Source organism: Abramis brama, assembly GCF_963993115.1.
Source record: "Abramis brama genome assembly, chromosome: 4".
Taxonomy (NCBI): domain Eukaryota; kingdom Metazoa; phylum Chordata; class Actinopteri; order Cypriniformes; family Leuciscidae; genus Abramis; species Abramis brama.
Genome location: NC_139966.1, coordinates 29,599,675 through 29,622,253, shown reverse-complemented (window position 1 = coordinate 29,622,253; position 22,579 = coordinate 29,599,675). Strand labels below are relative to the sequence as shown.

At 40.5% G+C, this 22,579-nt stretch overlaps 1 protein-coding gene across 1 annotated transcript in view; it reads left to right on the top strand.

The window, feature by feature from the left end:
* Nucleotides 1-19,456, top strand: part of LOC311081983 (uncharacterized protein) — a 37,414-nt gene extending 17,958 nt beyond the window's left edge. The window contains exon 3 of the mRNA XM_084112736.1: nt 17,740-19,456. Within this exon, the coding sequence (XP_083968862.1) occupies nt 18,210-19,154 (945 nt within the window). The 5' untranslated portion in view covers nt 17,740-18,209 and the 3' untranslated portion in view covers nt 19,155-19,456. The remainder of the gene's footprint in view (nt 1-17,739) is intronic.
* Nucleotides 19,457-22,579: the final 3,123 nt, after the last annotated feature.

Below are 22,579 nucleotides of genomic sequence, written 5' to 3'. Positions count from 1 at the left end.
GCTGCATGATCAATCGACATGAAACTGCACGCGATTTGGCAAAGGCTGTGATTATTTTATGCACAGCTTTTCAGTGCAGCACGGCTCTGATCGGTAGTAAATGCTGCTCCATCTGAACGCCAGAGGGCGCTCTCACACACACGCCAAATATGCCCCGCCGCAGGTGTACGATAATGCACATCATTCCAGGAAATCCCTATGGGCATCTATCTATAGTTGAATAAACAGATTGAAACGCTTTGATTTGTTAAATGTTGTCTTTTGTTGGACGAGGTTCATAAATGCTTATCGAGTTTGGAAAGATGTTTGGCGTGTGTTGCTTTTTCAAATTCACGTTATAAGCGACTTGAACTCACAGTGCTTTCAGATGGAGCAGCATTTACTACTAATCACAGAGCTAATCAATGACAAGCTGCGCTTAAAAAATAATCGCAATAAGCCAATCGGTTTAAGCGTGATTTCATGTTCATCCTAATCGACGCCCCTAAAGGTCTCATGATCAGCATTCAATAGTTTTTATCCTCTAGCGCATCTCCTAATCTACGTTGGCTGAGTCGGTCAACGTCTTGACCCCTACGAACACCAGAGGGGCTTTTGCACCGAAACAATTAAATATAATCTACAGGAATTTAGTTCTAGGAACTAGTAGGGTTGGGCGGTATATCGAGTTTGTAAGATATATCGATATATTTTTTTGGAACGATATGGATGAAAGGCAATACCGTTCATATCGATACAGTAGTTTGATACGAGCACATCTGAAAAATAGCGGAGGACGCAGTGTGAGCTGCTGCAGTGAAAGTACATAGTACAATTTGTCCTAAACATGACACAAGCTTATATCAAGGGCTTCAAATTAACTGGTAAGATAAAGTTAACAAGTTTAAAGCAGCTTGCCCTGTCAGATGCTCTGACGGATACTGTTGATGACTAACAGATAAATACTTGCGCTGTTTAATGCATTTGAGATGTGGTGCTTTCCTCAGTGCTTAACTTACATTTCACAGGTATATTCTCCATCTGTAAATGTTAAAAAGTCAAACAAATATGTCCATTTCACTGTCAGGAGAGGACAAGCCTTTTGCAAGGGAATCTACGCTAAAATTCAAGCTTGAAGCTTCAGTGAAACAGACGGAGCACAATAGAATAGTGGTGCAATAATTCTGACTAAAATATACATATTGCTAAAATATTTGTTGTTGGAGACAATAAATGTGCCATATGTGGAATTTTAAACCTACAAGTATATTTTTATGAAAGTGACCAATATGATGGGGTAATCAAATGCAGGCCAATATAATTAGTTTGTGCTTTTGTTTTTATTTTCATTTTTAGTTTAGCCTTTAGTCAATTTAAAAACAAAAGCATTATTTTTTTTTAGATTGTAATGTTAGAATGTAATGTGATTTTAACCACCTTTTTGCACATAATTGTTACGTTACAATGAAGACAGAAGATGCAGATGCAAGAACTCAGTTTTATTGAATGAACACGTAGAAAGAGTAATCAAACACTCAAGGCTCAGTCCATATATCCCTGGTAGCGCAGGGAGCAGATGGGCAACCCGAATCCCGTGATGAGATGATGAGAAGAGATGAATCCTTAGATGACGTGGGCTGACAGGAACACAACACGAACCCGTGAAGTGAAGAGACGAGACAGGATCCTTGAACGAGGACAGGCAGGCAGAACTCAACGTGAACATCAAACGGGTACCGGGAACACCAACGAAGACCAACAGCACAGGGAAAAATCCCACAACGATCTGACAAACACAAGACGAAAGACCATGAGCTTAAATAGAGATCGCTGATCAGAATCAGCTGGCGCTGATGACAATCAGCAGCTGATCAGCGACCACGCCCACACACACACACACACAACACAAACACAGCGCGAGAAAGAGTCAGTGAATTCATGAACCGTGACATTACCCCTCCCCCTAGGAGCGCCTCCTGGCGCTCCCAGGAGGACCTACCTGTTGATTGTAATCATCAATAAGGGAGTGATCCAGAATGTCTCTAGCAGGAACCCAACTTCTCTCCTCCGGACCATAACCTTCCCAGTCCACCAGATACTGAAATCCGCGTCCCCTCCGCCTAGAGTCCAGAATACGATTTACCGAATACGTAGGTTCCCCATCTACGAGTCGCGGCGGTGGGGGAACCGGGACTGGCGGATTAAGCTGAGAACGAAACACGGGCTTTAATTTGGAGACATGAAAGGCGGGATGAATTCTCTTGTACGCTGGAGGAAGTTTGAGGCGGACTGTCACCGGACTAATGATCTTGGTGTCAGTGAACGGGCCAATGAATTTAGGAGCTAGTTTGTTAGACACGGAGCGGAGCGGAATGTTTCTAGTAGAAAGCCACACTTTTTGACCCACGACGTATACGGGAGGCCTTGACCGGTGGCGATCGGCCTTAGCCTTGGTGCGTGCCCTCACCTGGAGCAGAGTCTCACGGGCTCTGGTCCATGTGCGACAACACCTCTGGACGAAGGCGTGAGCGGAGGGGACCGCGACTTCGGATTCCAGGCTAGAAAAAACTGGTGGCTGGTACCCTAAGCTGCACTGAAACGGAGATAGGCCCGTGGATGACACTGGTAGCGAGTTATGGGCGTACTCCACTAATGAAAGTTGCTGACTCCAGGAGGAAGGATTCTTGGACACCAAACATCGCAACATTCTCTCAAGATGACAGTCGCGCCCAGTAATCTACAAAACTCCTGCCAAAATTTGGACACAAATTGGGACCCTCTGTCAGAAACCACGTCAGTCGGGAGGCCATGTAACCGAAAGACGTGATCTATGACAGCCACCGCTGTCTCCTTGGCTGAAGGTAATTTGGGCAAGGGAATGAAATGAGCCGCCTTCGAGAACCGGTCCACTACGGTCAAAACGACCGTCTTACCCTGAGAGGGTGGGAGGGCGGTTATAAAATCTAGCGCTATATGGGACCAGGGTCTCGAAGGGACAGACAGCGGTTGGAGTAACCCATCTGGGGGTCGATTGGAAGTCTTACCAGTGGCACAAACCGAGCAAGCCAAAACAAAACTCCGAATGTCGCGAGCCATTAATGGCCACCAGAATCGTTGCTTGACCAAAAAACTGGTGCGATTTACACCTGGATGACATGCTACGCTGGAACAGTGACCCCATCGAATAACGTCGGACCGAACCCCCTCTGGCACAAACAAACGACTCGGTGGGCAACCGTCTTGACCTTCGATTCGACCTCCCATGTGAGTGTGGAGATAACTACTTTCTCAGGTAAAATGCACTCGGGAGTAACCGGGCGTTCGGATGGATCAAAAAATACGAGATAAAGAGTCGGGCTTGATGTTTTTGGAACCCGGGCGGTACGAGAGAACAAAGTCAAAACGTCCGAAAAAAAGTGCCCATCGAGCCTGCCTGGAGTTGAGTCTTTTGGCAGATCTAATATATTCCAGGTTCTTATGATCGGTCCAAACGATAAAAGGTACCCCCGACCCCTCTAACCAATGACGCCACTCCTCCAGCGCTAACTTGACTGCCAACAACTCTCTGTTACCAATGTCATAGTTACGTTCGGCAGGAGATAAACGATGGGACAAAAACGCGCAAGGGTGCATCTTGTCATCTGAGGAAGAACGCTGGGATAGAACTGCACCTACCCCCACCTCTGACGCGTCGACCTCCACCACGAACTGACGGGAGGAATCAGGGGCAATCAGAATGGGAGCTGAACTGAAGTGGCTCTTGAGGTTAGCGAATACAGCCTCGGCTGTATCAGACCACCTGAACGTCGTTCTGGGGGAGGTCAAGGCAGTCAGAGGTGCGGCTAGTTGGCTGAAGTTGCGAATAAAACGCCGATAGAAATTGGCAAACCCCAGAAACCTCTGTAGGGCCTTACGGGAATCTGGACTTGGCCAATCCATCACAGCCTTAACCTTGTCAGGATCCATGCGTATTCCCTCAGATGAGATGATGTAGCCTAAGAAAGGAACAGACTGTGCATGAAAAGCGCATTTCTCCGCCTTGACAAAAAGCCCATTCTCTAGCAACCTCTGAAGCACTCGTCTGACGTGCTGAACGTGTTCCTGGAGAGAAGACGAAAAAATCAATATATCATCCAGGTAAACATATATGAACTGGTCTACCATATCTCTCAGCACGTCATTGACAAGTGCCTGGAAAACCGCTGGGGAGTTGGACAGCCCGAAGGGCATGACCAAATATTCAAAATGGCCCCTGGGGGTATTGAAAGCGGTTTTCCATTCATCCCCCTTCCTGATGCGAACCAAATGATATGCATTGCGTAAGTCCAATTTTGTGAATATGGAGGCTCCCTGCAACCGCTCGAAGGCTGAAGACATCAACGGTAAAGGATAAGTATTCTTTACCGTGATGTTGTTCAACCCTCGGTAATCAATACATGGTCGCAGAGATCCATCCTTCTTACCCACAAAAAAGAACCCCGCCCTCGCTGGAGAAGAGGAAGGACGAATGAATTCGGAAGCTAGAGAATCAGAAATGTATTTCTCCATGGCCTCCCTCTCAGGAACAGAAAGAGAGTATAACTTGCCCTTAGGCGGAGACGTACCTGGCATAAGATCTATTGCACAGTCATAGGGACGATGCGGAGGAAGAGAAGCAGCCCGAGACTTACTGAACACTTCCTTCAGGTCGAGGTACTCCGCGGGCACGTTAGACAAATTCACCGACTCCTCCTGCAAGACAGAACTGGACACCGAAGAACAGGCAGACATTAAACAAGACGCATAACAATTAGTGCTCCAAGCAGACACAGAATTGTGGCCCCAGTCAACCCTGGGATTATGCTGTGTGAGCCAGGGATGACCGAAGACCACCGGAGTATGAGGAGAGTCCAGGAGTAAGAAAGATAGTTCTTCTGTATGGTTGCCTGAGGTTATGAGTGTCAGATTGTCAGTAGTGAGTGTAATGACCGGTAGTTCTTGTCCGTTAAGTGCATTGACAGAAATCGGGCTGGTGAGTGGTCTGATGGGAATTTGCAGCTTACGTGCCATGGATAAATCCATAAAATTCCCCTCAGCCCCAGAATCCAGGAGTGCGTGGCAGTTGAAAAATCGGGTTGCCCATTGCAGTCTCACCGGGAGGAGAGTGGAGGAGGTCTTGTTGGTGGAGATCCCGCCCGACAGTAGCCTCCTGCTTACTGTCGAGCTCGATCTTTTACGGGGCAGGTATTGATGAAATGACCAGCCCCACCGCAGTACAGGCACAGGCCCCGGGATCTCCGTCGTTCTTTCTCCTCCCGGGAGAACCGAGCTCTACCCACCTGCATGGGCTCGTGATCGAAGGTATGGCTGACCGTATCACCACCACTGGCTCGAGGGACTGCGAAGGTCTCCGGAACCAGAGTCCTGCGGGAGTGTTGTTCCACCCATTGCAGTCGGGCATCCACCCACAGGGCCAACTCGATGAGTCCATTAAGATCCTTCGGAAGATCCAAAGCATATATCTCTCGTTGGATACGGTCAGCCAGCCCATGCAGGAACCGATCCCACTGCGCCTCCTCGTTCCAGTTACACTCCGCGGCGAGAGAAGATGCAGATGCAAGAACTCAGTTTTATTGAATGAACACATAGAAAGAGTAATCAAACACTCAAGGCTCAGTCCATATATCCCTGGTAGCGCAGGGAGCAGATGGGCAACCCGAATCCCGTGATGAGATGATGAGAAGAGATGAATCCTTAGATGACGTGGGCTGACAGGAACACAACACGAACCCGTGAAGTGAAGAGACGAGACAGGATCCTTGAACGAGGACAGGCAGGCCGAACTCAATGTGAACATCAAACGGGTACCGGGAACACCAACGAAGACCAACAGCACAGGGAAAAATCCCACAACGATCTGACAAACACAAGACGAAAGACCATGAGCTTAAATAGAGATCGCTGATCAGAATCAGCTGGCGCTGATGACAATCAGCAGCTGATCAGCGACCACGCCCACACACACACACACACACACACAACACAAACACAGCGCGTGAAAGAGTCAGTGAATTCATGAACCGTGACATTAATATATTACGTAGCCTACATTATACATTCACTATATTTGTTTCCATATCCTTCAATATCAACATTGTTTATAGGATATCATTGGGCAGGATGTGAATTTTTTTTATTTTAAATAAATACAGATTTTCTTTATCCAAATAGAAAAAGATATAAAGTACCGAGATATATATTGTATATCGCTATTTAACCAAAAAATACAGAGATATGATTTTTTAGCCATATCGCCCAGCCCTAGGAGCTAGCCACCAGGGTGGTTCCCCGAGAACAAATGGTTCCCATAGGAACGTTTTCCTGGTTGCATTCGCACCGCCAGTAGGAACTCTGAAGTGACATATGCCGAGCTTATTGTTGTGACTTTTATTTTGACGATGTGGCGGACCTTTATTTTGACGCCGCTGAGAACGCCAGCAGCCAGAGCCTGAGCAAACAAACAGTTTGCTCAGCTCGCATTCTCTGTGTTCATTACTGTACGATCTGTCTAACAGTCCTGTCTAATACATCATTAGATAGAAATGTTATACATGGAAAGTAAACAGTAATGAAAAGTTATTAACGTATGCCGTGTGGTAGATGTCCAGTGTTGCTAGCTGAGCAAAAATACATAATCATGTTTCGCTTGGTCCCCTCAAAATCGCGTTGAATTTTCTCCTCAGCGTAAAGGTTAATAGGCCCATCTATCACTGTTTTCCATGTACATAGAGTTAGTTTCTAGAGTAAATATATAGGCTATAATCTGTGTTTACACAGCCTTTTTTTAAAAAATTTCGTGTGTGTTTAGCCAATCAGCGAACACTAACGTCACTGGTAGTATAGTGCTATATATGTCCTATAGTGCTGGTTTATGGTGCGTTCAGGTCATCTCGTTAAGATTGTATTTACAAGTTGAGCGCACATGAATGCCACCACAATGTCGTAAATACGAGTGTGAAGCTCTGGATTTTCTTTAAGCCCCGATCTTTGCGAGTTGGAACATGGCGGAATACCACAATACTTAAAGGTTTTTAGCAGTGATATTGCTAGACTTTTCTATTTACAGTGAAGTAAGCTAATTGCCTGCACAGAATGTGATGGTATTATTATACAATGTAATATGTAACGATAAAGTTTGCACGTGGCTTCATAAATTATTAAAAACATTTTTAAAAAAAAGCACACCTGATGCACATTTCTTTGTTCTTCATTTTCTAGAACTAGAGTTTAAGAAACTTGCTCTATTTTTGTATGATTAATTAAGAGAAATTACACCGGCATCTTACTCCAACGAAAGTGACTTGAACACACATGCCGCCATAAACACGACTTCCCTTCCTCTGAACTAGGAGCTAAATTAGTTCCTCCAACAGGAGTTCATAGAACTAAAATCGTTCCTAGTTCCTGCGGTGCGAACTTCTGCGAATAGTTCTAGGAACTATGAAAGGGTTCCTCCGGTGTGAAAGCCCCTTAGCGTTTGGGAATAAGGTCTCTAGTGTTCCACTGTCCTGCTGCGCAGCAATAACTAAAGACTCCAGACAATGCCTTCGAATATGCTTTAATCACGGCTGGAGGACCTCAGACAAATTTCAGAGAGAATCCCACCAGCAACAAGAATACAACAGTTTTTATAAAATAGGAGCATGGCAAAGGTGACATGATTCATTACATAATTTTTCTCCAATATGATAGGTTCTTCTTTTCTGAGGTCTGCTTATAATGTTATCAATAATTAATGTTATTAATAAGCTATTTTCTATCCTGTTTTTGAACCTCTCTTCCAAACACTTTTGGAATGCCGCCTATCAAAAGTAAACGGATTTACAGGAAAAAGTTTTGCATATTAAAATAATTTTTAACGTTGACCGCCATTAGGCTACACCTGTGGAATTACTTTGAAAAGTTCCGATGTTGAATAATATCTCGTTACATAGTGGAAATATTAGCCACCATTGTGAAACATTTATGCATATAACATATGCTTTATATGCCTTGGTTGTGGAAAATAATTTAGTGTAAATATAATTATGAATGAATTTACCATTATTTGCAAACTATCGTCGATCCTTTTCGATAAAGTGAAAAACAGATATATTGTCATTTGTCATTAGTCTTGTTTTAAATAAAATGAAACGTGATGTAATGTCTCACTGATGACAAAACGTCGCTCACTGAAGCTTTTATTCAGTATTACAGCAAATGCTTCGATCAAAACAATAACTAAAGCAGCGTCCACTACCTGCTTTCTTCAGTATCCAGGAATTCCCTGCATTAACCTCATAAATGCTGAAGCAAAGGATAGAACAGCAAATCACATCTATTCAGTTTGACTGCGGCACTATTGTAATGTATAAATACTCAGTATTGTTCCACAATTGTACACCGTTTTTTGCAGATTGTTGAACCTCTGTCCATCTTTACTTCTGAGACACTCTGCCTCCAATCTGATTATTTGTGTATCCAATTGGAATGATCTAAAATTATTGATGTCCACATTGTGTATCGCAACATCCAATTTCCCAACCGACATCCCAACTTTTTTGATATTGGGGTTGTATAATAAACTATCTGTAACAAAGCAATTGACACATGGTTAAACATTGTTACTCACACTTGTGTGTTGCGACATTGCTGTCTGATCCAATATAGTTGGCACTGCATCATCTTTTCAGTCTCTTTAAAAAGCTTGCATTCAGGCCTGGACTTTGACTGGGCCTTTATTCTTTTCTTTTTCAGCTGTTCTGTCGTAGATTTGCTGGTGTGATTGGGATAAATCGGTCTCATTCACCAAGCATGCGTACGCTCAAATTGGGTTGGGTTTCTTTTTTTCTTTTTTTTGACACCGGTACCAAAATGATACTTTTAAAACGGTACCGGTGCCTGAAACGATACTTTAAAAAAAAAAAAGAGAAAAAAAGAGAGCCTCAAAACGATGGTGAATGACATTAAATAATGTTTTTTTATTTAAAAAGAAAAAAAATAATCTTAATTTAATATATTACAATTTTAGAGTAAATATATAAATATAAGTAGTCTAAATACAAAACACAACAAATTTGCATAACAAATTCACAATAAAACCTAAGCCACCGAACCCAAATACAATAATTTAACACTAAATAACACTACAGTACTAATAACAGCAAAGTAGTCTGTATTCTTGGTATGCTACAAACCAGCTTTAAATTTCAGCAATTCTTTTCACATTTTTTGCCTTCTCTGGCCAAATACGACACCTCTCCTGACTTATTGAATGTCCTGCACATGGTGAGCGTTATTTTAGAACGCATCACCTTAAATGCCGTGACGCGAAACCCCTCGTGGAAGAAGAACGGTATCATGTTTACAACTGTGACAATGAGCGCTCATCAGGATCAACTGAATGCTGGATTTTCAAAAGTATGTGAGGTTCGCGGGCTCTATTGTTGCAGTAAACTTGCACAATGTTCTTGAATCAATAATTTATTAGATGTACGCCGATCTGTTATTGCATGGACATCGACTTTACATTTTCACACTAAACATGACGCAGAACAAATAACGAACTGTGATTGGTTGCGTCATGTCAGTCAGTTCTTGGGCTGATATTTTTATTCTTAAATACATACAAGTGAATGTGTTTTGTCATTTAAGAAACCTTTATAATGATCATGATTCATGTTAGTTGATCTATAACGCACAATGGGCGCCATTACGCACTGCAGTTCAGATAATTGTATCTGTCAGGCTACAACACGTCAGTTCATCCACTTGAAGGTGAAGTGTGAGAAGAATCAAGTCAATTTAATGTTCAATAAATGTTGTTTTGCTAGTACTTATGTGTATTTAAATGTCTGAAACCTCAAATAAACCTTATGTGGTTGAAAACACTGAATAGTTGTGATATAATATGACAGTGCTGAGAGCGTCACGCGATCCGAACATTAAGCACACCAGTGTGAACGATCATGCGCGTCAAAGGGTTAACTAGCGATCACATGCGGTGATGATGTTTCTTGCGTCCGTTTCAGAGAACCAGAGGGCAAATATTTCAACAGAGAGCTGAGGCATTTAAGTGGCACCGAAATCTGCGTTTTGATTCGGTCCGGTTACATAGGTACCGGTTCCATAACGGTGCCCGGTTTCAGTACCCAACCCTATTCAAAAGTAAGAGTCGACTCTGAGTCAATAAAATTAATTGTTTTTCAAACGAGTCATAAGCCATTTCGTTGTGACGTAAAGACGAAACATTAGCATATTGCCCACTTATTGTGCGCGCAGACACCAGGAAAACTTGAACCTCAAACCTGCAGCTGATTCCTGTGGATACTGGACAGCATCATGTCAAGAAGACGCTGTGCTCTACAATGTGAAGGTAAAGCCAGTTTTTTCCACTGCCCAAGGACGAGCATGTGAAGAATCAGTGGTTAAAATTCATCTTTACATGACATCACAACAGTATAATCCTAAACTTTTGCTGTGTTCCCTTTATTTCACTGACGACTGCTTCTCAAATCTCGGAGTTCAATGCAGGATTCACAAACCGCTTGCTCTTGAAAGATGGTGTTCAAAATACTTAGTTTTGAGTTTTATATTGAGTAGGTCTCCTGCTAACTGGCTAACTCACGTTATTACTGTCTTACTTAAATACTTATGCTAATCAGTTTGTGGGCCACTATTACCTATAACTGTGTCTATTAATGCAGATTGTCTGTCATTCTCACTACTTTGAGGAAAGATTAAGCATGGAGCAAGATTTGTTTTACCAACGTTTATGTTACATCAGTCATTCACATCAGTCATTCACGCTAGAGCTCGGCTAATGAATACATTGCATACATGCACTGTTATTGATACAGTTTCCACGTGTTCACCGCAATATATTAAAAAAATACTCGGTAAATAAATTAGTACAAAATAATTTGTTGGTTTGTTGATGGGCATGCAGTTGTTAATGCTTGGGCCTGTCGCAATAATCAATATATTGACTTATCGCACAATACATGTACATGACATGTACATGTACATCATTTTTGGTGACGCAATATATCGCCCATTATGTTTACATGATAATGAATGTCACCAACATTTTGCCTATCGTGCTGTCATCTTGTCTGTTCTCCGTATCAGAGGCAAAAGCGGGGCTCGGGCAGTTCCTTCATGATGGATAGTTTTATTTATACACAGAGCGGTCATCGACAGGTGAAAAAAGGCGTATTTGGGCCGTTATAGTGTTCTCCTGACAACTACAGACAGTTTGAAAGAACAAGTTCAAATGCACTTGATTTCAAAGCTGCAATCCACTGTTCTGGCGCAAATATAAACTAGAAAAAAAAGAAGAATAAAAAATAGTTTTAGCAGCAGATAAGGCCTGTTGAGGCATCTGTGCCTTTGTTCATACGGACATCTGAATGCTAAGCAGGGTTTGTGTTTTCAGCAATTTAAAGCACCTTTACTTTACAGAGAAAAGAAAGTCAGGGAAAAATCTGTAAATGGAACATTTCAATAAGTGCCCTTTGTGCTTTTGCAAGTGCATTTTTTTTTTTTTTTGAAAATGTTTTACTATTTATTCAAGTTTTTTTTATTTAGGATATTCAATTTTTTTACATTTTATTTCCATGATCTAAAGAATGATTGTTGTCATTTGAAAGTGTCTAGGCCTACTTGCATTATTATGCTGTTATATTATGATTCATCTCACAAGTCGTTTGAGAATCATTGAAAATGTGGTGATGTGCAAATGTATATTATGAGGAAATTAAACAGTTTTTTTTACCTTTGATGCATGTAAACCTGTTTTAGGAGAGTATAAAAAATTGTATCGTTACTTGAGTAAAAGTAAAAAGGTATCCAATGAAAAAACTACTCAAGTAGCTAGTTACTAGTTACTCCGGATCATATATGCAGTCGTGCTCAGAATTAATCATACCCCTGGTAAATATGGTGTATGCTCCCAACAGCATACTGTTTCTTTTAAGCCTAATTCCTAGTCAAATTAAAATAATATAGTTGTATCACTTGTGATGGTGTTTTGTATAGATGTGGCCAGACGAGCAGTCTACCAATAACATTAGAGCGACAGCACTACCAACGCCCACAAGCGACTTCACAGTATAGAGACTAGCGACATACAGCGACAAAATTGCTGGCTGTGTGAACGGGGCTTATGGGGCCACGTGGGTCACTCAATCAGCAGACATGTAACGTGCGATTAGAGTGATTGACAGAAAACCTGACAAGTTACAAAACAATATGACCTTTTCAGCTCATCATGAACCTGAACTTGGGAGGTCCCTGGGCTTCAGCCCAGGTAAGCCTGTGCATTAATGCAGCCTTGCTTATAACCACAGAGAAATTAATCGAAACGTTTTAGCTGCGTTTGCCTATGTATTGTTCATTGTTCGCACTGTATTGTCTGTATTTGTTCTGTGATTTACGATTTAAAAAAAAAAAAAAAGAAATTGAAAGAAAGAAATGCTTAATATTTTCTTTAAGGTTCTGTTACTGTATTAAAACTAAGATAAAGGAATCAAATCTCCAGTGGTTTAAAGTGATATGATGAATTGGACTTATATTGTTATTCCACATTCCAGAAATGTAAATTACTCTAACTTTTTATTTTTAAGATTGACACTGAAAAATCTTAACTCATTAGAATTGGGAAGCTTTTGTTGTCTATCTTCACGTAAAATAAAAATATATAATATAATGTTCACAGTCCAAATTTAAAAAAAAATTATTATTCAAAATGTGAAAATATGGACTTACAGACCCTTTCCAAAAAATTTGAATATCATGGAAAAGTTTATTTATTTCCATAATTCCATTCAAAACGTTAAACTTCCATAGATTATAGATTCAGGGCCCACAACTTAAACGATTCCAAGTATTTAGTTATTTATTTGTACATAATTTGGGCTTCCAGCTCATAAAACCCACAAAAACAGGATTTCAAAAAATTAGAATATCACATGAAATCACACAGTAATTACACCGTGATACCATGGTCATTGAACCAGGTTTTGGTTCTTTTGGCAGTGTGGGCAGGTGCAAATCCTGCTGGAAAATGAAGTCAGCATCTCCATAAAGCTTGTCTGCTGAAGGAAGCATGAAGTGCTCTGAAAATGTCCTGGTAGACGGCTGCGTTGGTAGACTCTGGGACCTTGGTTTCCAAATGAGATGCAAAATTTGCTCTCATCAGAAAAGAAGACTTTGGTCCACTGTGCTTTATTAAATCCAGAGTCAACGCAGCCGTCTACCAGGACATTTTCAGAGCACTTCATGCTTCCTTCATTTTCCAGCAGGATTTGCACCTGCCCACACTGCCAAAAGAACCAAAACCTGGTTCAATGATCATGGTATCACTGTGTAATTACTGTGTGATTTCATGTAATATTCAAAATTTTTTTTTGATTTTATGATTTGGAAGCCCAAATTATGTACAAATAAACAACTAAATACTTGAAATTGTTTAAGTTGTGGGCCCTGAATCTATAATCTATGGAAGTTTAATGTTTTGAATGCAATTATGGAAATAAATAAACTTTTCCATGATATCAATTTTTTTTGTAAAGGGTCTGTACATGGTTCTTCGTCTTCATTGCGATTTAACTATGACAATGCGATTAATCGCAATTAAATATTTTAATCGTTTGACAGCACTAATATATATATATATATATTACAGTAACATATTATTTAGAAATTACAATTTTTAGGCATTTAGTTTAAATGATAATTATCATAATTAGATCTTCTATCTTTCCAACAAACACAGAAGAGACCAGCATTATTTCTGGCATCTGTAGGCCGAAAATCATTGCATGTCCTTTGGTTTGTATAATAATAACTTATACAACTACATTTGGATTATTAGACAATGTCGAAATAAAGTGAACATCCAGAGTTTTGCGTTCAAAGGCATGTAAAGGGAACCACACGGAGAAGCTCGGGCTCCTGACCGCTACTGAACATCTGAACAGAAACAACGATCAAATGCACATTGACGGATCTTCTTTCTGTTCTCCAAAATGTAATCAAATGTTTATTTCTGCAGGCATGTGTAAACTGGTTAACTGTGTCTAAGCAAAGGTGTTCGTTTTCAAGACGAACAGGTCGCCGCCACTGCGCAATACCCACAAATTACCATGGGTTGGCTGGTGTTCATTTTATACTCTGGGAACAATGGTAGCTTATTTAATGTATAAATAAAGGTATATGTCCAAAAAACTGGTAATGTCATACTTTGTAGTAGTGGTATTGTGGCGTAATAATCTGTTTGGTTGTGTGGAATAACAAATTTAAAGAATCTATTTCAGATATGCTTCCTTACATAAACATCATGGTGAAGAATTCTGATTTTAGCATGTGAGGCATAGATGATGATATTTCAAAGAAGATTAAGTCAAGCAACCCAGGTGTTGGACATTAACCTTTGTATCCGGAACAGTGTCATGGTCCCAAGTTAAGCTATGATCATGTGAAGGTATGGGTGATGCTGTCAGGTTAAGCTATGATCATGTGAAGGTATGGGTGATGCTGTCAGGCTGATTGGATCATTTGAATGATAGTGTTATGCTGACTCTTGAATGAATCAACTCATCCCTATGTTTTGTTTTGATTTGTCTCCACCTCCAAAAGTCCCTCCTCCTTGTAAATGTATAAAACTATACTGTATAGAACTCAGTTAGACTTGATGACTATAGCTACCGACAGCCCGTGTTCTCAATAAAGAATCCTTGCTGAAGAAAGAACCAAGTCTCCTGGTCGTTGATTCTGAGTTTCCAACAGTTGTAAAATGTATTACCTGTATGGAATGAAATCGAATGTAGCACAACCTGTGTAGCTCTACCGTTCACAGACAGCATATGCAGATGTTCAAATAATAAAGATCTTCATTGCTGCAAAACAATAGGATGCTTTTGCAGATTTGCTTTTAATTGACTGTAGGTCCACGGCCATTTCATCCAACACTCTTGATGTTCTTAATTTTCCTGTTACGCTTCAGACGATTCAGTGCGTGCAGGGAACTGAACAAATAATTCAAACTGATTCGCAAACCAATTTAGACAGTTTTGCCAACTTCTTTGAACAGAATCGACTCAGAACAGTGATTCATTTGTTAATGGGGCATCGCTCATGCCCCAGAAAAAAAGAGACCACTTGCTTGAAATAAACGACGCGTTTCTTAACATGTATTGCATTAAAATAAATTAATGAGAGGAACATTGCCCAGCGTAACAAAGTAAAAGCACAGTTTTTTATTAGAAATGTGCTCAAGTTAAAGTAAAAGTACCAACATATAAATCTTCTCTTAAAAGTAAAAAATTTCCGTAAATGTAAAAGTAAATGTACTTTGCTACACACCTCTGATTGTATTATATAATCCATTAATCCATATATACAATTTTAAAATAATACAATTTAATTTAATCTTAAATACATTCCATCATATACAGTTAAAGACAAAGAAAAGCTGTGTTATTGTTTCAGATTGTGAGGGTTCTCTGAATGACATACTGTAGATGCATGCGTATGTACAGCTGGCTATTGAGAGGTGTTCTAAGGTAATGGTAATCTGTAATATGTGTCTGTATAAAAGGTGTTTATTGTGAGAACTGGTGAGAATGGCACACTTGGCATTGCTCGAGCATTGGGCGAGAGCGCGTCTGCAAACAAGCTGCAAGTTTCACGTGCGTGACGAAGCGCTGTAAGGAAAGCGTGTGCTGATGGAAAGCCCTTATGGAAATGGTTTGGGCATGTTTTATGCAAATGACTAACCTTGTGCACGTGGCGCGCATTTAGAATACTCCAATTTTACTGACATCAGAGCGATGTTAAGAACAAATTCATGTACATACGAATGTGTTGTGAATTAGGTAGAGATTTTTCGTGAGAAGTTCTCCTGTGCATACAAATACGAAATAATCCTCTCAATTATTAGTGAATGAGAGCCAATGTCCTGTTGCATGACCTAATTTTAGCCAAGCTTTAACTGTCGGACAAATGGCCAAGACACCCCTTTACCACCGTGCTTGACAGTAAGTATGAGTTGATATGCTGTGTTTGGGTTTTGACAGATTATGGCCAAACATCTCCACTTTGGTCTCGACAAAGTATTTTGAGTCTCTTTTGCAGTGATGAAAAAAAAACCTTGGGGGTTGAGCTGAAGCTGAAGAGTGAATGAATACGGATAAACTGAAGCGCTTTGGAATTCAACCAAACGCATCATTGTGAGATTATTTCGATATACAGTACAACAACATATTAAAGTCATACGATATGGCTCTATATCAGCACGGCTGTGATTACCTGCGTCACTTGGCCTGCTTGTGTGATATTGCCCATATATTAGATATTACAATATGTAATAATAATAATAAACAGTTGTTTAATGTCAAGTCAATTTTAAAATATTGCTGAATACTTACAAAGCACTAAATGGTTTAGCTCCCCAGTATTTGAGTGAGCTCTTAACGCGTTATAGTCCGGCCAGTTGATAATACCTAGAATATCAAAATCAACTGCTGGTGGTAGATCCTTTTCCTATTTAGCACCAAAACTCTGGAACAGTCTTCCTAACATTGTCCGGGAAGCAGACACACTCTGTCAGTTCAAATCTAGACTAAAAACACATCTCTTTGACCTAGCATACACATAACATATTATAAACTTCTATAATTCAATGTTAGGCAGCATAGATTAGGGCAGCCGGAACCGGGAACACTCCCCATAAATCCTGATGTACTCGTTACATCATAAGAAGAATGCCGTCTACGCTAATATTAGTGTCACTGCTTATTCCGAGGTTTACCACAGTCCGCTGGATCCAGGCCGTATCCAGATCTGATGAAGGACCTGCGCCTGGACACGACGACAACGCAGTCCTGAAGTGTCAACTAGTCTCTCCACTGTGAAGGCCCCCTTCTCCTTCCCTTTACCTCTGTACAGATAAAATGTGGTCAAAATAGATCCGGTTCACATGGCTACTCGGAAGCAATAAATAATTCTGCTAATGAGCGTGCCGGAGTGCGTTAAGGGTTTTCTGTTAAAACGGTGTTGTGTAAGCGGCCCCTAAGTTAATAACTAATGATCTTTGCAACGGAAGTGAATCGATCAGAACTAACTTTAGCTGGACAATAACTTTATTCTAGAGCTGCTGTAAAGCCAAAACAATCTCTGTTACTTTAATTTCCTATTATTTCGGTAAAGCTGCTTTGAAACAGTTCATATTGTTAAAAGCGCTATATAAATGGTGACTTGACTTGACATGTTGTGTTAGGAATTGTAACTTTACCTGCCAGCAACATTTGGACCATCATGATGGGTCATTCCAAACTTATAACAAACATCTGCTGTAATAATGCCGTTTTCTTTCAATAAATCATTACATGGAACTACTGTGTGATGAGTTTTTGGTCTGATGGTTGAGCAGGGAGTTTGTTCTCTTTTCTTATTCCCTTGAAAGTTTTTGTGCCTTAACCCCTTAGAAGATGTAGAAAATGGGAGATTGAGACCAGTCTATAAGTAAACAAATCTCCTGGGTCAAAGTTTTTGGGACATGTCTTAAAGAAAGTGAAGAGTTATTAATATTGAGAAGGGGTTCTCAGATGTATCATCTGTAACACCCATTTCAGTAGCTTAGTGGGTATAGGATTTTGTGTATGTTGGTATTGATGCTTTAGTTTGTGTCTGTTGCTTTGTGCCATTAAACTTGGAATATTTTTATTTATTTTTTCTTAGACCTGATGGCACTGAAAGAAGAGAGTCATGAACTGAATGTAAAGGAAGAAAAAGATCAATATGTGAATCATCGTGATTTCATAACTGGAGAAAAGTCTTTTAGTTGCTCACATACTGAAAAGACTTTCTTTGCAAGAAAAAACTCAAAAGACAGGAAGTAAGAGAGACAAGAGTTTCAATCAACATGTTAACCTTAAAGACCACATGAGACTTCACACTGGAGAGGAGCCCACATGCACTAAGAGGGAGCACACATGCCCTCAGTGTGGAAAGAATTTTGATCAAGACATGAAACTTAAAGTCCACATGAGAATTCATACTAGAGAGTGCCATTTAAAATGCCAACAATGTGGAAACAGATTCACTCATAAAGGAAGCTTTAACAGACACATGAGATTTCACACTGGAGAGAAACCTTTCACCTGCCAACAGTGTGGAAAAAGTTTCAACCGAAAAGGACACCTTATCACATGAGAATTCACATTGGAGAGAAGCCTTACACATGCAAACAGTGTGGAAAGAGTTTTGATCAAGACAGGAAACTTAAAGTCCACATCAGAATTCATTCTGGAGAAAAGCCTTTCATATGCCAACAGTGTGGAAACAGATTCACTGAAAAAGGAAGCCTTAACAGGCACATGAGAATTCACAAAGGAGAGAAGCCTTACGTATGCTCTCAGTGTGGAAAGAGTTTCAGTCAACATGGAAGCCTTGAAATCCACATCAGAATTCACACTGGAGAGAAGCCTTACACATGCAAACAGTGTGGAAAGAGTTTTGATCAAGAGGGCAACCTTAAAGTCCACATGAGAATTCATACTGGAGAGAGCCGTTTCACATGCAAACAGTGTGGAAACAGATTCACTCAAAAAGGAAGCTTTAACAGGCACATAAAAATTCACACTGGAGAGAAGCCTTTCATCTGTCAACAGTGTGGAAAAAGTTTCAACCGAAAAGGAAACTTTAATTATCATATGAGAGTTCACACTGGAGAGAAGCCTTACACATGCAAACAGTTTGGAAACCGATTCACTGAAAAAGGAAGCCTTAACAGGCACGTGAGAATTCACAAAGGAGAGAAGCCTTACACGTGCCCTCAGTGTGGAAAGAGTTTCAGTCAACATGGAAGCCTAAAAATCCATATGAGAATTCACACTGGAGAGAAGCCTTACACATGTCCTCAGTGTGGAAAAAGTTTTAATAAAGATGGGAACCTTAAAATCCACATGAGAATTCACAAAGGAGAGAAGCCTTACACATGTCCTCAGTGTGGAAAGAGTTTTGATCAAGACAATAAACTTAAAGTCCACATGAGAATTCACACTAGAGAAAGCCCTTTCACCTGCCAACAGTGTGGAAAAAGTTTCAACCGAAAAGGAAACCTTAATTATCACATTAGAGTTCACACGGGATAGAGCCTTTTCACCTGTCAACAGTAGGGAATAAGTTTCACTGTAAAATAAAGTCTTAACAGGCACATGAGAATTCACACCAGAGAAAAGTCTTTTTTTTATCAACATGGAAATCGTAGGCCCTGTTTACACCTGGTAGTGAAATACATTTTCACATGTAGACGAAGCAGACACACACCCATTTATACCTGGTATTTTAATCCATTTCTTTTGTCCACTTTCAACCACTTCTGTCCCGATTTCTTCGAGGGGAGGGTCTATGGGCAGGTAATAATAATAATAACCTTTATTTTATAAAGCGCCTTTAAAAGCAGCTTTTAGCATAATAAACAATTGTTAAAAGCAACAAGAAACACATCAACAGGAAAATGCAAGTTTAAAAAAATGTCTTAAGTTGACTTTTAAAAATGGCATAAGTCTGAGCTTCCCTAAGTTCAAGAGGTAGAGAATTCCAAAGGACAGGTGCATAGAAAGAGACAGCCCTGTCACCCATAGACTTTAAGCGAGTTTTAGGAACAACCAGCATGCTCGATTGTGAGGAGCGCAACCTGCAATTTGGAGTGTAGGGGTACAACAGTTCTGCTAGATAATTTAGAGCCAGGCCGTGCAAAGATTTGTATGTGAGCATCATAATCTTGAAATCGACTCGGAACCTGACTGGGAGCCAATGCAAAGATTCCAAAACCGGAGTGATATGGTTACATATTCTGGACCCAGTTAAGATCCTTGGCGGCAGAATTTTGTACATGTTAAAGCTTGTGTAGTGTAGATTTAGAAACTCCGGCTAAAAGGGCGTTACAATAGTCTATCCGAGAGACGACGAAGGAATTTATCAGCTTTTCAGCTTCAGGAAAAGTTAACATCGGCCGCAATCTAGCGATGTTTCTAAGATGGAAGAAAGAGCGATGAATGAAAGAATCAAATGAAAGATTAGCATCAAAAATAACTCCAAGGTTCCTCTATTTAATCTGGATACCCAAGACAGAGCCATCAAGAGTCAAAGACGAAGAACCAGCTTTGGAAGTTTGGTGACAGGAACCAATGAGCATAACTTCAGTTTTATCATTGTTCATACGCAGGCAATTATTACTCATCCAGGTTTTTATTTCAGTAATACAGCCGGAAAGAAAATCAGTGTCGGGGCGCTCATCTGGTTTTGAATGTAAATAAATCTGCGTATCGTCGGCATACAAATGATAATGGAGGCCAAGCGATCTCAAGAGATAGCCAAGTGGTGATAGATATATGTTAAAAAATAAAGGGCCCAGAACTGACCCCTGAGGAACACCAGTGAGAACAGAGCTAATCTCAGACCTATGGTCACCCATTGAGATGAACTGGGAACGGTCAGTAAAATAGGATCTAAACCACTTCAAAACTGTCCCCGACACACCAGACACTCTCTCAAGGCGTGTAAGCAATAGACTGTGATCAACAGTGTCAAAAGCGGCTCTTAAGTCTAGAATAATGAGAATAGATGTTGCACCAGAGTCAGAAGCCATCAACAAATCATTGGTGACTTTAACCAAATCCGTTTCAGTACTGTGAAATTTAAGGAAATCTGACTGAAGTGGTTCAAAAAGGTTATTAATCGTGAGATGGTTACACAAATGAGCGGCAACAATACGCTCAAGTATTTTTGCCAGAAACTGAAGGTTTGAAATAGAACGATAATTATTAAAATCATCCATGGCAACATTCTCTTTTTTTGGTACTGGAGTTACCGTAGCAATCTTTAATGTTGCTGGAACATCCCCAGTCTGCAAAGAGTCGTTCATAATACTGAGAACAGCCGGGCACAGGACATCGAAGCAAGATTTAAATAGGCATGTGGGAATAGGATCAAGCAAGCAAGTGGAAGATTTCATGATAGATACCTCCCTTTTAAGAGTCTCAGTATCAAGAAGAGGAAAGTTGGTTAGAAAAGTACTAGTGAACCCAGGTGGACAGTGGAATGAAAGAGTAGAAACAGATGAGACAGAAATTTGTTTATGAACGTTATACATTTTTGAATTGAAGAAATGAAGAAAAGAGTTACACAGCTGCTGTGAAACAGGCATGGCAGTAACAGCTTTAACTTGAAGCAGTCTATTTATAGTTTGAAACAAATGTCTTGGGTTTTCTTGATTGTTTCCAATAGTCTGAGAGAAATACGAAGATCTTTCAATCTCAATTAATGCTCTGTAGTCACTTAGAAGGTCCTTCCAGGCTGGATAATGAACATTCAAGCCAGTGAGACGCCATTTTCGCTCCATTTTCTGACAGGCAGCCTTCTTAGTGCGCAGATTATCATTATACCATGGAGCAGTGCGAGCAAAAGTAACCTCGCGGGACCTCAGGGGAGCAAAGGTGTCTGATTAAAAGCAAGAACGTTATTCAGCTGAGAGACTTTCTCCTCCAAAGATGTGAAGTGCAGATCATTGAAAGTGGAAACAACAGAATTCGAAAATACTGTCTGATCAATAGACTTCCGAAATGTTACCGTTCGGATGGAAGGCACACAAGAATTGTGCAATTCCAGATTAAAGAAGACAGCTGAGTGGTCAGATAATCCAATGTCAACAGATGTTAACTGTGATACAAATGAGCTATTTGTAATCACAAGATCCAGAGTATGGCCTTTACAGTGAGTCGGGCCAGTTACCAATTGTGAGAGATTGAAGCAGTCAAGCAGCGATAAAAATTCCTTAGCCGTCGTAGAATCACTTTGATCCACATGGATGTTGAAGTCCCCAACAATAAGAATTTTGTGGAACTTTAGGGACAGCATTGACAGAAAATCAGCAAATTCTGACATAAAGATTGCTTGTGGCTTAGTCTTAGGTGGTTTGTAGACTGTCGCAATGATTGTAGAAGTAGGAGCAGAGATACTCAAAACCAAGCACTCAAATGATGAAAACTGAGGAACAGACACAGCGCTTAAATTGAACTGCTGGTAAATGAATGGGTTTGCTTGGTATGTTTTTCGTCTTCAAACCAAAATTGGGTCATAAACTGAACAATTTGAAATCCTGTCTGGCCAGCGCTTTTCCCATATTGTTTACGTATTAGGTCAGTATCTAAGAGTAGGTGGTCTTTTGTGGCTGTTTGAACACATTTGACTACATTAGCGTTTACACTACGAAAGCAGTCCGGTGGAATGTGTTTTCGACTACATCTGGAATTGGTAAAAATTGGTCAGGCTCAACTATTTAGACACCGTTTACACCCATTTAGCGCAGTCCGCTTATGATCAGATCGACCAAAAGGCATCTTAATGCCAGGTATACAGTAGCGTTGTTAACCACCACGCAACTGCTTTGGGCCCCGCAGGTTTGAGGGGCCAAGCAAATAAATCAGCTGACCGCTGTTACAGCAGCGCTGTTGACCTCATTTATTACATATAAACATTGCTTCCGAGACCAAATTTAGAATGCTGCAAACATTGT